This window comes from Apteryx rowi, unplaced genomic scaffold (genome assembly GCF_003343035.1).
Source record: "Apteryx rowi isolate R43461 unplaced genomic scaffold, aptRow1 scaffold_355, whole genome shotgun sequence".
NCBI classification, from domain to species: Eukaryota; Metazoa; Chordata; class Aves; order Apterygiformes; family Apterygidae; genus Apteryx; species Apteryx rowi.
Window position 1 is genome coordinate 78,919 of NW_020450030.1, and position 17,900 is coordinate 96,818.

The following is a 17,900-nucleotide window of genomic DNA, read 5'->3' on the forward strand; positions in this document are numbered from 1 at the left end:
GCGCTCCCGCCGCGTCCGGTCCCGTCCCGTCCGGTCCCGTCCCGCCTCGCCTCGCCCCGCCTCGCCGCGCCGCGCCGCGCGCAGCATGGACGTGCGGCGGGTGGAGAGCATCTCGGCGCAGCTGGAGGAGGCCGGCTCCACAGGCGGTAGGGCGGGCGCGGCGGTGGGGTCGCGGGGCTTCGCTCTGCTCATGCCGGGGTCGCCCCCACCTACCTTTAAGCAGCAAGTGTTGCAACTTGGCGGGGCGAGTTACCTGCTTGCGTGAGGTGAAAACGTCTGTGCTGTCTTGGAAAAAATGTGCGTGCGTGTGCGTGTGTGTGTATGTGTGTGGTGGTTGCGGGGGGGACACGCTAAGCAAGCGCTTAACCCTCGTCTTAGAAACGTTTAACGCTCTGCAAAGTCCGCCGTAAGGTGCCTGCTGTGACCAAACTGGTACTTCTGCCTTCGCTGAACTGAGCCGGGGCTGCGTGTGAACCTCCCGGTGCATCACGCACGTCCTCTCCGGCCGCTGGCTCCCAGCGGGCTGTTTAGATCAGTCCCGCTCGCACCCTCCTGYTTTGCTCTCCTGGTGCCTGAGCAACAACTGTTTGATGGAGGCCAGCCTCTTCGGTAAGGCGAGGGCTATCTGGCGCCTTTCTCTTGCCTTTACTGCGATGTGCAGTTGCACCTACACCCGAAAAAGGTTACAGAATAACTTGCATTTTAGGGAGGAGAAAAGCATGCTTTGCTGTCCTCGGTGATTGCCACTAGGGTGTTAGAGTTTTCTCCCAGTGTGTGTGGGAAATAGATTTATTCAGAAATGAAGCTGCCTGGGTGCAGTGTGTGCAACATGCTGTTGCCAAGGAAGGTGCCCAGTAAGCTGGTTAAGCAGAGCAAGGTGGGAGAGCTAACGAAAAACTTTGCAAAATAGGTGATTAAAATTTGGGGAAGTTATTTTCTAAGAGAAAGTACAAAGCCATTGAATATTTCCTGCTGTGTTGCTAGATTTCTCGTAAATTATGTGATGCCAGCATAGAATAACAACCTTGCAGTGAAGTCGCTTGGGAAGCACAGTGGAGTCCTACCCTTTGCCTGGTGTCTGATGCTTCTGCTTCCTGGAGGAGACTCACAGCCATGTGTCTTCTGGTGGATTGTATTCGCTTTTTCTCCCTTCTTAATGTCCCAGCTTTCTTCATGTGTTAGGGCTTGAAGCCCTTCAAGAGAGGATACCAGATCATTTGCTTTTGGTGCTAGGAAACTTTTGTGATTGAGTATGCAATTAGTTTTAGACTATCAGCTGTCAGTTGTTAAACTATCTTTGCAATTCTGTAACACTTTAGGAAAAAAATACATATTTAAAGATATTGTGGTTATGGTTTGCTCCCAACAAAGCACTCAGCCACCAAAGTGATGTTGTGATACTTCTTACTGCTTTTCAGATCCTGGCTCCCCCAATTTATAATTAAGATTTTTCCCTCCATATGACACTGTCAGCCTTACAGCTCTATACTGTTAGAGATCCGAAAGTCAGCCTGGTTTTCCAGGACACCGCACCAGTGCTCTTAGCTACAGCTGTGCAACAACCGTTCAAGCCTGGGCTAAACAAAGCTAAGGTCATAATTCAGACATAATGGATTTGCACAGCTGCTATTGAGGCATAATTTGGTTAATGGGTCATTACTAGAATTGTTGAAGCATAAAGAGAGAATACAGCTTAATATTTTGTCTTATAGGTGTAGTTTGCAGTGCTACAGGTATACTTTCTCCTTGCTGCTACCTGTATGTAAACTGGGAAACTATGATCTGAATCCTTGGCATACGAGTAATATGAAATATCAAGATGCTGTTTTTACAGAAATTTTTTTTCAGTTGAACTATATAATATGAACTGCGTGTGTTCCATTTTGGTTCTCTTGATGAGCATGCCCTGTAGTTTTTAGAAATTGATGATGGACTAATTCATTTTAATGTTGCTATGCTTGAGGTAGAAAGATGCACTATTTCACTATTTTAAAATAAAAAAGCAAAATCTAACTGAAACATGAATTAGTGTAGGTAGGGAAAGCAGCTCTTGAGAATAAGCTATTATGTCAGAAACTAAAAATGGAAAAAAAGAAATGACAGAGCTAAAAGAAATAACCTCCTTTCTTTAAGAGAATGTCATACTGTAGATCACCACTAAACTTAAATCTCATTTGCTAGCTTGATTTTGTGCTGGATCAGGTAAATGTTTAAGCAAGTGTCTAGCTTCACCCCTTTGGACTTCCTCCTTATTTAAGTGAAAGAGTGCATTTTAGTCTTCAGAGAATTTTAGCCCTTTTAGAACTAAACTTCCCTTTCTGCCTTTCTCTTCTCTAGTCGCTTTCTTTCAGGCTCCCAAACTTTCACCATGTATCCAGTGCTAGCCTGCATTTCTGAATGCATTTATCTGTTAGCTACTTAAAGAGGAAGCATTCTGTAGCTACGTTCCCATTATTTCTCTTCAATACAAACAATGTTTAAGATATTACATATTTTGTAAATAGTAATGCTTGCAGTAGCGTTGTTACAGGGATTTGATGGTAGTGCATTGAGAGCCAGAAAATGAAACCATCAACAAAAGTGCAACTGTTCCTCCATTTCATTTTCCAAATGACATACAGTGCAAGTAATACACAAGCAGCTTTAATTATGGGAACATCACTTGACTTTAAACTATTTTAATGAAATTATTAATGACAAAGGAAACTTTTTTCATTTTGTATCTTTAAAAAAGTAATGACTCCCTTCATCTGCTGTTCACCTTAAATTTACTGTATTGCAACTTGCAGGACATCTTTTACAATCAAGTTAATGTCAGTTGGAGCACCGCTGGGAGCTGCTGAAGTAACAGAATGCTTCCTCTCCTAGATATTAAGCTGTTGCAAGGATGAACTGTTTCATCACACCGCCCCAGGAACAGTCTTTTATCAGCTCTTCTTGTGACGTGTCTTGTCTGTGAGGAAGTTGTATTTGTTCTTGTGATAGCCAAATTCATTTGCTAGTGAGTACTGGTATGAAGGGTCTTGCCAAAACCAAAACAGCAAAAGGAGATGACTAAGAAAAAGTTTGCCTGGGTAAGAATGTGTTTAACAGCAAGGTTTCTTGGGGGTTGAATATCTAGGATGAATTTAAGCTGTGGGAATACTAATATGAGTAAAGCACTGTCACAGTCACTGTTTGCTTTCCATAGGGTATCATAAATTCAAAACAGCAATTGTGCTGGCCAATATACCCCACCTTATTTAAACAGTAGAAATCTTTACAAAAGCTATGGAGCCATTTATGACAAGTTTTGGAGGTCTTTTAAAGGCTAGATGGGTCAGTCTCAAATTCTGCATTTCAGGATAGAGACCTGTACATTATGTACAAAAGGTGGAGAACTGTGAACTTCACTGTACTGTGAAGAAGTATTTATGCAATTTTAAGTTTGCTTAGAGTTTGGTATTCTCTGCTATACCTCTGAGAGATCCTTGTGCAATAGTGTTCTCTACTTCGCTTGTAATGAATGTCTCGCTCCTGTTGCCTGAGGCATCCTTACAAGATGGAGGAAGGAGTGATAGAAGGACAAGAAGGAAAGAGAGAAACTACGTAAGGGAAAAGCTGACAATAGGAATTTGGGAAGAGGGATGCTAAAAAGAAAATGAGGAAAATGAGAAGTGCACTGGAAAGCAATTGCAAGGAAAAAGGGGGAGAGGAAGGAAATGAGGAAGCGGGCTCTTAGAGCATGTAACATACAACAGATATTAAACAGAAGTGCATCCTGTGCAGGGGCACTGGACCAATTCCTTGCTATCCCAGCTGGGATTCACCTGACCCTATACAGAAAGCTGCAGTGGCTTCCCAGGTGCCTTGCACCAGTGTTTGCAGCAGTGTAAAAGCTGCGGTTGGTCTAGGGGCTCTTCCAGAGGCAGTGCTGTAGGTGTCCCTCCAGGCTCCTGTCATCATGCCTCCCTGAAATACCCTTCGTGTCTTTGCGCAGGTATGTGGGACCTTCTGGCCATTTTTTCTTATGTAACTGTGGATCCTCCATCTTTCCCTCGGTAACACAGATATGTTCTCCTTAGAGGAGACGCGGTAAATTAAAAATGAAATTTCCAAATACCATACATTTCTGTGAATGTTACAAAAGCACAAGAGAAAGAGCAAATTAAATAGACTTATGATATCATAAAGGAGGTAAACAAATATTGTAAGTATAAAAATACACATCATGCATGAGGAAATAACTGAAGTTTTTAGAAAACTGAATGCATTTTCATCTCTAATTCTTGTATTCAGTGAGCAAATGAAGCAATAATTAAATGCAAAATTCTAGTAGAGAAAGCCATATTTGATACTGAGTGCTGAAAATGCTTTGGCTTTCCACCAATATCAATTTTATAGGTTTTGCTCAATATGTAGTTTTCTTTTTCATTATTCTGTGTTTCAAAGTTACTAACCAAACTAGGAGAGTTGATATGAATAAGCGAATGTCTGGACAAGTTTCAGGTTTCATTGGGCTTAGTGAACTGACTTCCTTTCCAGATTTTTTTTTAGACTTTATGAGATATATTGAGACAGATACAGTATCTCACAGTTAATGTAGCCATAAGAGGACTAGATAGCATGTGTCATGGAAAGCTTTTACAGTGTATCAGATATGCACTGAAGAGTCATGCTTTCGGGCAGAGTTGAATATTTGATATGTGCAACATTCAGCTGTAATCTGTCCCATCTCAGCCATTCTGTTTGCCATTGTGATTTATTCCAAATCTTTGGCACTTGAAAAAGAAAGTATCTAAAAATACTGCAGAGCCTGATTGCTTCACTATTTCATAGATATGTGCATTCTTGCCAGCCTGCCCTCCTCTCCCCCACAGTTCTGCTTGTCTTCTCTTTCTTGTGAGTGTACAAGGCATTGAAAGAGACTGTTTTAGAAATCTTGCTTGCCAAATGAACACTGGCCATTTATTGTCCCCTGTTAGCAGAGATAAGAGATGCTCCTACTTGAGACGAGAGAGAAAACGTCGGCACAAGGTTGTGAACTGGGCCAGCAGCCAAACCTGTTTTTCAGTAGTTGTAGTCAATATGGTCTGAACCAAGCAGGATTCTCTTATTTATTAGCACACAACTTAATTAATAGGCCTGGGTCTATTCTGGGGAGATAAGGAGTGCACGTATAAAAACCTCTTTCTTTGGAACACGGCGTGGCAGCAGAGCTGGAGATAGTTCACAAGGAGGCTCATAGGCTAGGTTGGACATTATATCTCTATAAAGCTTGACCAGAACTATATTGTGTGGTTGCATCAAAAGTAAATGGGTGAATGGTAGACACAGGTGTTAATTTTTTGACAGTAGTTGTCCCTTCAGAATCCTATTTTCTCTGGCAAGATCTTTGGTTGCTATTGCTTTGCTGACTAGGCAGTACTTGGCCCATATTTCTCACTGAGTATACCAGGTGCAATGTGCAATATGGAAGAGATGAAAAAATGTATGTAATACATATTTATTTACAGAACTATGGAAAACATGGAATACAGTTGTTTTGTAATGTTCTTAATTATTATTTGCAATCATATTACTGGAGTCTGGTATCATGGGGTCATATACATCTTTTTTTTATTTTTATTTTTTTATTTCCCATTCTCACACCCTACAGGAGAGATCAGTTCTGTGTTGTCCCCTCCATGCGTGCAGCAGCAGAGAAAGTTGGGCTCTAGATTGCTGCTATGAATTTGGAAGCTCTGTAGACAACTATTAATTGGCAGCAGTTTAAAATATGTGTCTGGACTGAAAACACATAGAATCCATTCCCCTCTAAGAATAAACCCAAACACAATAAAAGCTGTATTTTTGAACGCATACTGTGTTTTATTTCTGGCAGACCAGCAGAGACTTAATATAGTGTTAAAATGATCTTTCTGTTTTCTCTCAGAGGTCTCAAAAAAATATAGTGTTGCTATTTTGTATTCTTTTTCACCTATAAAAGCAGCTTCTTTACAGGTACAGTTTATAGATGCAACTCCTGGCTGTATGTTTATAATTTATGCTACAGTGTCACAAAAACAGTATGAAAGTCTTAGATGCTTATGTGTCCACTGAAGAAATGAACTGCAGATGGAAAGCTCAATAATAAGTAATTTTAAAGTAAAAATGCTTTGTCCTGTTAAGAACAATGCTTCACACTTAAAAATCTGGATTTTACTAGAGGAGAAAATATCTTTATTTGTAGGCTAGATGTTTTCACCAAGTAAGATGTAAACTCAGAAGCTCCACTGAAAATGCAGTGTCTAGCATAACTGCAAGGTGGTTGCTGTATTTATTTCATGCAGTCAGTAAGGAAATGTTTGCTATTTTAGTGTCAGGAAAAAAGCCCAATTTTACTGAAACATTGTATTCTCACAGTTTTCACAGTTACCTTCCAAGCAGAGATAGTTTTTATTGAATATCACTATAGTCATTAGGCTTCAATAAAACAAATGTTATTCTTTTTTTTAATCAAATTTTACTCTTGTTATTAATCTAGAAAACATGTTTAGGATTTATTAAAAAGGTAATCGGTGGCCCTAAAACATTATGGTGGGTCTGATTCTTCACAGCTTTCACACTTAATGCACTCACTTACCATTGCACAAAGTGGGAACAACCAGAACAGCCCTGCATCACAGTAACTTGTTTAACCCTGATGCTTTTATTTTCATATCCAGCCTAAGCGACTATCCGTACTGTAAACCCTTTGATACCCTTGGGAATATTGGCATTGAATAAGGATTTCATCCCTAATACTTGTGAAAATCAGGAGAAGGACACTAAGCCTGGGACTGAAATGTGAATCAAGTTTATACATGATTACTTGTAAAGGAAAGAAATCACCATGCTGGAAATACTTAGCAGTAACTTTTATAGCTCTGCTATTTATTGAAATAAAGTCAAATGACCAAAAACTCTTATTGATTCACTCATCTACATACTTGACAGTGAAGTGAGCAGAGTGTCTAGGCTCCCCTTGGTTAGTTCTCTAGTGTCTTAGTATCTACAGTACACAATAACTAGAGGGCTTCCCTAATTTTTATTGCCTGACTGTTGTTGCCAAAGGTGCACTCATCATCTGTGCATTTCAATAATACATTGTATTGTGGCTATTCTTCTCTGCTATGAGGTCTATAGGAGGAAGCAAGTTGAAGTTAGACATACTAGTACTTTGCTAGTTAGGGACCTCACCCAAGCAGTCCTTGACATGTTTCTTGTAAGCATTTCTGCTTTCTGTATGCGCTCACAAAACTGTTGCTGATAACCTGTATTAATTGATTTCTAGATCCTTGAATAGTTTTATTAAATAGAAGAGAGACAATATGATTCAGATCAGAAAGCACTGAGTCATTGCAGGCATGGAGTCCACAATATTGACAAATATCCTCACTTGTGTATAGAAAGCAATAATACTGACTTTTTAAAAATATTTTATTGGTTTTGGTCCAATATATAGTTTTTTGCTTTGTGTTTTAAAGTTCAAGGTAACACTTTCTAAGCAAATAAATTATGTTGTATTCTATCTCACAAGCATTTATGAAAATTGTTTTATTTATTCAGTGCTGAAAAACCCGAGAAAAAATAAAGAGAAAGTTTAAGTAATTCTCACCTTTAAAATTAAATATAGTTATTTGACTTCCTCAGAATTTTAAACAATATTATGGCATATTTAATGAAAACATGTTGAAAGGCAACATTGCACCAAACAAAATGTAAATGTATGATGACTAGAAATACACTAAATGGAGAATGTCTTAAATGTACAAAGTGAGTTAGAATGGAGGAAAAATACAGATTCTGGGGAATTTGTAACATACTTACCTGATAGCATTTGGAATTAGGATCCTCTGAGAATCGTGTTGTGTATGAATCTGTCATATGCAATGAATACTGTTGCAACTGAACACGGAGACTTGGAATTTTACAGTATGTAGAGATCTGTATCCATCTGTATCCATGCAAAGTACCATAAATTAGCGATGTACAATTATGTTTTCAAAATAAGTGAACCAGTACTATTGTGATTCTTTTTGCATGGATGTTACTGCTCATGCTGTCAAGAAATATTCTAGAAAGGACTGACTTTATTGAGATGGTCTGGGTGCCAAGGCGCATTATACAGAGCACTTTGAAGGGCTCTGCAGTAGCGCCCTCAGTGCCATGTGCCAGGCTGAGCCCTGCACGGACTGTGAGCACCACTGCTGGGGCCACGATGCTGGGGAAGTGCGCTTGGCATCCCCGCACAGAGGCGACAGAAGAATGAAGATTTGGGCAGTGGGACAGCAGTACTGACATGAGCAGATCAGAGCATGCGACAGGAGAGAGAAAGGAGGTGGGGAAATGCCTTCTTGGTGTGTGTGACTTCAGTGCCGTCTGAGCAAGCTGACTGGCATCTGGTGGTCTGTTCCTTTCAGTTGGAAATAAATGAACCCAGTTGATCCAAAATAAGTAGGGAAAAATCCTTAAAGAATGCTCTTTTGCAGCAATATGAAACTTGTACATCATGCAGATCCAGCCACTGAATTGTGTTTTTCTTCACTGAATGCTAGTAACAATATGATAGGTCTTTTCCCCAGATCAGTACGGGTCTTGAGTTTTGACAGTGTAACGGGCTTTAACCAGAGGATACCCAAATGTCCTTAATCATTTTGACTCTTGATTCTCATATTCCACTACTCAGTAAGTGAATGGTATGTACATATCTAATGATTCACTTTTTCTATTCTCTTTTTATATTTCCTTTTCCATGTTGATTTATTGGCTTTTGAGGTTATTTTGATATGTTCAGAGAAGTAACACTGTAAAACGTATCACATGTTGCAGTGCTGTCTTTAGAGAAGGATAAATCTAGACTATTTCTCTGGAATATTGTGTGCTGGCAGCTACCAGCACCTGCTGGTAACTGAAACAAGTACACAATAAAGTTCATTGTTATTTTTCAAAGGATGCTATAACTGAATACATACCCAGTGGCTCTTAGGTGCTGCCCTGATTTCTGCACAGCCAGGGTCTGTAGTCCACCAAATCTAAGATGCCCAAAATAAAACAGAATAAAACCAAACAGATACTCTACACTCTTTCACGACTTAGAGGCATGACTGAGATATGGAGAATCTCATGCCTTGGTTCAGTAAATAGGCACACTTTATGTACTACATCATTCTTTGATCTTTGTGCTGATGATGTTGAGTTTTTTCCCTTTTCCTTTTTGGAATATGCCATATTGTGCCATCATCGTCCCAGCCTGTTGTCCAGAATTGGAAAAATAAGAGCTATATCTTTGGCTAGGACCTACAGGCCCACTTCTTTCTTTTCTTCAAAGCTGTTGCTTTCAATCTCTGTTCATAGGACTATGCCTGTGTTTATTTCCCTACGTGGGCATAAGGGAAAGAGGAGGTCAAATAGCAGAGCAGTTTGGTGAATAGGTGATAGGTTTTGCCCTTTCTACCTTCCATTACCTGGTGATGAAGATCCCCTTTGAAGACAAAACCTCCAACGAGTTCAAGCGATGGCTCCCTGCTTGTGCCTCTGTGTGAGTGTCACCGGGAAGGGGTGCGGGCAGCCCTCGGCCGACAGAGCACTTGCTCGTCACCCGCACACCTCACACGGCAGCCTGACGTTGCTCTCTGCTTGTGCAGTTCTTTTTAAGTCGGTTGATTATCAATCAAAAGAGAGGAATATGTGATGCTTCCAGGGGAGCTGATGGCGCCCTGTGCAGGTTTTGCAAAACTGAATTCCAATGGCCCGGAGGAATTTAAGGGGAGGAGGGAACACACCTAACTGAATGTGAGTACCTGGCTCCTTACATGGCACACAAGGTTCCCCCTAGTATTTTAACTCTTTATTAACCATATAAGATGGTGGAACTTAAATTATACAGATGAATATCTTGTTTAATTATCTAGCTTGCTGGACTCCACAACGTATAGGAATTATGCAGAGTCTTAAAAATCTTTGCTTCAGTTGCACCTTTTTTTTTCATTCAGCTAATCTTCTGATGCTAAAATGGAATAAAACAGTTCTATGTTTCAATATATAATTATAAAAATCATTTCTTGTTTCTAAAGTCTTTGAGTCATCCAAGGCTTCTTGAGAATCAGTAACTTTTTTCCTTCCTGAAAAAATGAGCATTATTCAGCTAATACCCCCTTTTAAAAAATAACAACTCTAATCATAATTTAACTGTATATTTTACATTACCACAATTGAAAAACTACTGCCTATSTTTAGAAATTCAAAAGCAAGAACATTTTGACCTGTTCAGAATGCAACGTAAAGCAATCTGAAAGCTGAATTTCTAAAAGCAGTGTTTTATCAACAGTCACTTTATATTAACAGTCACTTTAGTCAACAACACTTTAAATAGCCACTAGACTGACAATCCGTTAGGACATTTTCCATTAAAAAGAGTTGTGAAGAAAGTAGACTCTGTGTGTGCGTGTGTGTGTGCATGTGTGTGTGTTTTCATTTCAAGATCCCAAAACGCTAATGGTGTTTTCAATTATGCTGTATCACAAAGAATATGTACAGAAACAAATGTCAGTTAAGTGACTAATTCCTAACCAAAGAAAAGAAGGTGATGGCATTATCTAACTGCAAGCGGTGAGTTACCATGCTGATTGTATAGATGGCATATTGTCCATTTTGCAAGTAGTATTAGAACAAATGTGTATTCAAGATTAAACATCCAGTTAATTAGATAAACTAATACTGGTTTCTTGTTGGAATAACACTAAAACTATGCTTTGTGTTCCAAGAGATGATGTATTGATTAAATACACCTTGCATTGAAGCAATTAATATAGATCTTCTTGATCTATCAGTGTCTGTTTCATTATGATTAGAAAGCGTGATCTTACGACAGCTGGAATCATATAGCGTTTACAACTGAGAATTGTCCTATTATACTTAAGCAAAATACTTGTTAATAAGTGTTCGAAGAGTAGACTTTAGTCCTTCAGATTCTGAAATCTCTTGCAGAAAAGGGAAGAAATAACTTTTCTTATATAGTCCATAATTTCATATAACAAGAAACATAGACTATGGCTTCATAGGATAGTCAGCTACGCTGTGACTACACCTTGTAATGCTAATGTAACCTTGTAATGTTAATGTAATTTGAAAGAAAATGAGAAAAGAGATATCAAAATAGAATCTGCATCTCTGCTCGAAATACCAGAGCATGTTTCCAATTCAGACCACCAAAACTGTGACTTTTTAAAAGTCAGCCAGCTGTTTGCTTTCTGAGAAACAAACCTTCTTCATGGAATGCTGATATTTTTTGGTAATAACATGATTTTAGGAACTTGGATTTTAAGAAAAAAAACCAACACCAGCAACAATGTTATGGGTTTTCTGGCTTGTGATAGAATAAATGGACATACACTCAGTCAAGTTTCTAGGCTTATGTGCTTTTCTGAATGCTAGGCAGACAGTGACTAACTAGGCTAATTACTCGCAGCTGTCTACTCAGGGCAGATTGCTGATGCAAAATCCAGCTCTAAATTTTTATAACGTCAGGTTGCATTTGTACTTTTCAGATAAAAGTAATATAAAAACATAAAATCACAGAAAAATACTTTGGAAGAGAAGTTGAAAAGTTTTATTATCCATCCTGATGCCCCAAGGCAGGATCAAATATTTATATGGCTGTTCGGGCAGTTTTTTTTCTAACCTGTACTTAAAAATCAACCAGTGCTGGGTGCTTCTTAACATTCCTACTGCGGAGTTCCTCTTTGACTTTCTTTGAAAACTTTGTTAGAAAGTTTTTCCTAGTTCTAAAGTTAATCTTCTTCCTACAGCTGAAGTCTGGTACACAAAATTGATGCTATACATAGCCAAGGTTTTAGAGTACTAAATAGAATGAAAACATCATTTCATGCATTTTRCAGACTGTTGTCTTGTTTGCACTTATGAGTATGAACGGCTGCCCCTTGTGAAGCAGCCTTTGGCTTGTCTCAGCTTGTGATTTAGCATACTCAGCAGTGTCAGACCTCCTACATATGGACCTGTTACCTAAATAGTTGTCCTTCATCCTGTTTTTACAGGATATGTTATTCCTGCCTAATCTGTAATTTAATAACTTCGCACTTATTTGTACTGAGTTATGTCTGTTCAGATTATAACTCCAGCTTTTCAAGACCACTGTGAATTATGATGTGTTCTTCCAACAGGCTTACTGTCCTTCAGCACTGGAGTTTCCTGCAGATTTAGTAAACAACCTCTCATTTCAGTTGCTAATGAAAATGATGAATAGTCTAGTACTCCACAGGCTAAAATATGAGACCAAACACAGATCTCTGTGGAACCCTACTTGTTGTCTTCTACTTTACAGATGATAGCTAGTCTTTGAGTGTTGTTTTTTATTTTCTAAGTTCAAAATCTGTTAGAGAAAACACACATTTTCTGCTCTTTTCACCTAGACTATCTTTTTGCTTATATTTTGTGACACTGTCAAAGGTATTGCTAAAATCAAAGTCCGTGAACTGTATTGCCTCTCCCCTAATCAAAGGTTATTGCTGTTCTCAAAGTCAGAATTCTTTCAGTGCCAGTGATACTTATTTCTCTTCAGGTTTTAGATCAGCCTGTGGGCTGATTTCAAACCTCCTGAGGTGAAGTAGACTTTGGAACAAGTATAAAACCATAACTCTTCTCCAGAGCTGTTTTTGATATTTTCTTAAGCTGAAAACTTCGTAACACCAAGAGCTCAGCCATGCCTACCTCCAGCAGCAATGAGGATATACAAGCTATTTTTTTACTCAGCTAAGATGGCAAGGTAGCTCTAATTCAGAGCTCCATTCAGAGCTAGATTTCTCCTTATATATCTCCTTCAGAAACAAGGGAGAATGATGTAGAGAACTTAAGCAGGCAAGAGTAGACATGAAGTAGGAAAAATAAAAGTAGGGTACAGTTTTCAGCTTTCTTCCAGGAGTTGCTGCCTTGCACGCAGGAGAGATTCCAGCTTGAGATACCCCATTGGCAGTAATTCCTCCCTTCCTAGAAGAACTCCGTGGGAGTTACTGCTTCCATAGAGTGAGAGCAGCAGCTCCCAGCTCCTGTTGGCTCTGGGGAGTAATCGCTGTGGACTAAGCGTCCTTGCAGGGCAGCAACTCTTTTGCTTTTGTGTGAAGCAGCGGCTCTCAAGACAAACTGGTTTGCAGAAGCTGAGGAATTAGGTTGGGGCATCTTACTCCTCTGAGAACCTTGCTGGAAGACTGCAAGGTTCTCATGGGCCTCCAGAGCCCATCTCTTTTGTGGTCTGAACAGATACTTCAAATAATTAAAAAAGATAAAGGACAACTTCAACTTCCAATACTTGGTAATGTATGCCTTTGGATCTTCAGAAAGGAAGTACAGATATGAGGAGAAAACTTTGTTAGTGACCTTTTTATGAACTGTCTCTTTTATAAGGATTTTTTTAGCTCTTGAACATTTGATATGTAGCATGAACATTTTAGTTTTCTCTTCCATTAATAAAAATGAAGACAGTTACTTTAAACCTTTTTTAACATGAAAAGTCAATGTCACAGGCAATAGTGAGGCTTTTTGAAGTTTCAAACACTTCATATTCAGATTATTTTTATCAGTACTGTACCATCTCACACTTGAAAAGATGTGCTGCAGCTTTATATGAGTGTCTTTACCTAATATTATTATAATGATGAAATAGAGTGTGCGCGCTCTCTCTCTCTCTCTCTCTCTCTCAATTTTCAAGGCTGATATATCTAGAAGGCTTTAATCAAGAAAGATGTCATATATTTTAGATTTTATTCCAGCTAAAGTCTTTTTAGTTAGAATTTTTTTGGTGTACATATTCCAAAATATCTCACTTTTGTCCAATGCCTGATTAAAATCACAATTAGAATGGCTCTTGAATGCAACTGACCCTAGAGGAATTAGTATCTAATTTTTTCCAAATTCATTTGTATAGTTCGATAATTTAGGAATACTGGCATCTTCAGTCTCGTAGTTCCAGGAGAGTTCTGTGATAGTCATCTGTGTCTGTTACTAAATTAAACTGTTTGAATTCAGTTGTGTGATGTGATAAAGCTGTTTTAAGTAGCCCAGGCAGAGCCTTTTCTTAGACAGTCCTACATAGAACTGCCTCTCTGACTTTATGCCATAAAATTGCCTTGTGTTAGCCTTGCTGGGAAGAAATGTGTTCTGGAAGGAATGTTACGCTGTTGACCTTTATATGTATAGATAATATCTTTCTCTTTTGTGCATATTTTGGCAACTTCACAGTATTTTGATTGATAATTACTTTATGTTAACCTTCACTACAAGTAATGTATTTTATTCATTGTATGATCTTGCTTAAATAGTATTTTTTCTCCCTTTGAATTTTATTTTAATGTTCTATAAATATATCAGTCTCACATTGCCTTTTTCATTCAGAACAGCTTTGTTGGACATTTGACCTTAGCTGGAAGTAAAGTGTGCACTGAATTCTGCTTATTGTGCCCATTCCTGTATAACTTTTTATTAAGTTAGTAATTAACTTTTTATTAAGCTATTAAGGTAGTAATCATGTGCATCTGATAGTACTCTGGAGAACTKCATTGTTCTTTGGGTGATATTTTCACAATGCTTTTTAATCAGAAATCTCACCATCTTAAAATGAAATTACTGGACATTTCCCAAAGTCTTGAAGAACATTTTGGGAATTGATAGGGAAATGTCTCAGTATCAGATCATAACTTTCTCACTCTAGGCATTCAGGCTATGACTAAGTTAGGGAAATAAGAGCACAGACTTGCAGAGTGAATTGGTGACGTTCAGCAGTAATGAATAAGAATTTTACAGGGTTTTACTTCAGGCTAGCTCTAGTCTAGTTCGATGGGCTGAATGCCTGCTAATAGTTGGAGTGCTTTAAGTGAACTTCTGGATCACAGCTTTTAGTTTAGTTTAGTCTAACAGGGAATCCAGGTTAGGCATTCTGAGATCATCCCCTGGTGTGAGCCAAAGCATGCTAACTGGGCGCTAGTAGGTGATTTCCTTTGAAAGCACATTCCTGATCTGAAGGGAAACAAGCACTTCTCAGACAGTGCTGCGGGAGCCTTCCAGTTCCCCCGGAGCCCAGAACCTGGGTGAGGCTCTTGAATTAGTTTCATCTGTTTTGCAGAATTCAAGTCTCACCCTTCCTAGTTCATTGAATGCCAGGGAATATGTGGAGAGAGAATTAAGGAACATCTTGATCTTTTATGAGTGTGTGTTTGTTAAAGATTAGATCTATATATTTTAGAGTTTACTAAAATACAGAAAAATCTTAATAGCTGATATTATTTTCACAGAATTACATGTATTACAAAATCAGAGCCAATTCTCTGTCAGAGATATTCCTAGTATCGAATGTAACCCAAGCAGAAACTGTACCTTGTTACTTGATAACTGTTATTTTAATTAATTTGCAGTTAATTCTTATTACATGGATTCAGACTAGTTATTTAGTTGTGACTAGCATCGTGCCTGTACAGAACAGGGTACAAAACTCCCATCAGCTAAGTATGTTCTTGAATAGCAAAGTGAATAGCTGTGTCAAAAATAAACACCACAGACTGGAAAGGTAGAATACACGTGTGCTAGAAGTTTAGTGCTGGGCCCAGTAAATATACCCGCTTAGACTGGCTGCACCACAGACTACATTCTGCAGCATGACACAGCAATGCCCCAGTAACTTGTAATTTCTGTGTTCCAGGATGCAATTACTTGTCAGGAGAGAACCTACAAAGTCACTACAATTCCAGAGATAAAATTAAGTCAATAGCACTGCAAAGAGTATAAATCAGTGTGGAGGTCGACTAATTTTATAAATTACATTAGTATGTTATGAAATATTGTGAAATTTTAAAAAACTGTGCCAGCACTGTGTACTTCACGGAGTACTTTAAGGACATCTGTATACAGATTTAATGTTTGACCATATAACAGTTTCGTGGGGTCTTAATTGCATGCCTTGACATTAGCATCTAATATTACCCTCGCTATCTATAGAAACAGCCACAAAGCCAATGTACTCCATTTGGTATTTGTAATACGTTCACCTGTATAAGCTCAGAAATGACAATTTGCTTGAAATGTCTTTCTGTGTTAAGGAATCAAATATATTGTTCACAGTGATTATACTTCTTTTCAACATGGCTAAATCGCTTCCAAATCCTGTTATTTCAGAGATGACGCAGCTACCAAATTTATTCTTAGCTCATGTAAGTGCTGTCTCAGCCTACTATGAAAAACATTTTAAAATCTTGAATAGATGAAAGCTTCAGCCCCTGTTTCCCATAGTCAGTTAACTTAAGAAAAACCACAAAGGCTTATTTTTTTTCCCAAGAAGTCTATACGAAGAAAGCTATGCCATGATGGAAGGTAAAAATAGAAATTATTAATTGTAATTTCATGAATGTTAAAAGTGACTGAAATGGATGACTTTTTAAAAAGTGGCATTACAGGACATCAATGGTAATTAAGTTCCTCTGGATAGTTGTGATTTTGTGGCCCAAAAAATTGCTGCATTTTTCATCCTTGTTTACATTTTTATGCATAATTTTGTATTTAAAAATTATGCCAGGGATGATCCTCATCTGAGGAGAGAAGAAAAATGAATTAATATTTTTAAATAAATGTCAGGGAAGAGTGTAGTGATGTATTACACTGGAAGTGTGATTCTACAGTTTAAAATGTACCCTGTAACTGATAGATTGTGGATAGGAAAGAATTGTTTTAGGTGTTCAATATCAAGTAATTCAATTCTCAACTACTAAAATGTATAGACACACAAAAAGGAACGTTGATTAAGTTATAACAGTTTAATATCTACTCAAAGATGTAAGCACTCAAGCATTATACATTTGAAAATATGTTTATCTCTGGAAAGTCAATGAAACCCCAAAACTGTATTTCATTGATCTATCTGAATATAATTTTTAGGATAAATTCTTGTATTAAATCAAGTTTCTCTATCAGTTAGGACCCTTGTTATTAGTTCTTTGCACACCTGTAGAGTAGAATGTGATCTGTCCTTTTTGCCATTTCTTTAGAGCTCTTGCTATATCTGATCAACCTTGTTAGTCTCCTGTTTTACGGAGAGCATTTAGTGGCCTAGGTGAGCATCAGTAATCAGGGGTTTGAGCCACACTGTTGAAACCGTGCTTCTGTATGTGTATGCATATATAGAGGGCAAGAAAATTAAGGATCTTTTTTTTCCCTGTTTCTCTGTGTCTTTGTGTATGGTACTTTTTACTTGATTATGTAATACATCCACGATATCCCTAAATGAAGGAAACTAAGTCAGGTAAGGAAAAGTAAACATATTGATCATAGTAGGTTTTGCACAAGTTTTCAAAACCTAAGTCTGGGACATGTACTAAGCTGTTTTCTTTTCCCAGGGAAAACTTAAACTAGATTAGGTGTTCTGGAGTTCTCTCACATTTTTCACCTTGATTGATTAAGTGATGTTGAAAGTTTCTTAAATGTGTTATAGCCCACAGCAGTAACATTTAGGATATTACATAATGACCCATTTAAGGAATGCAATCAGAACAGATGCTATAAAGATTACTTATTAAGATGCCTCCAGTCAAGTCAAAGAATTTTGCAGTTACTAGTTGAACACAGGGAGCTGCACAGTTGAACACAGGTAAATATTAGCCTGCTTTTTAAAAGAAAAATATTTGGTGATTGCATCATATGTCAGAAATTTCTGTTTAGAATTAGAGTATTTTATTCTTCTCTTCACAGTCATTTGAAAATATGGGCAATTTTCCACTAACCTGAAGTTCTGCGATCTTTTAGAGACTTATTTTATGCTAGGTTGGATACTGATACCATGGTTATGGTTTTGCACCATTTTTTATACTGATGAAAAAGGGAAAATTTGTTTCTTAAAGCTTCTT

At 38.1% G+C, this 17,900-nt stretch overlaps 1 protein-coding gene across 1 annotated transcript in view; it reads left to right on the forward strand.

Annotated features, from left to right (window-relative positions):
* The first annotated feature begins 85 nt into the window (after positions 1 to 85).
* Positions 86 to 17,900, forward strand: part of KCNIP4 (potassium voltage-gated channel interacting protein 4) — a 467,467-nt gene continuing 449,652 nt past the window's right edge. Inside the window, exon 1 of the mRNA XM_026072986.1 lies at positions 86 to 146. Within this exon, the coding sequence (XP_025928771.1) occupies positions 86 to 146 (61 nt within the window). The remainder of the gene's footprint in view (positions 147 to 17,900) is intronic.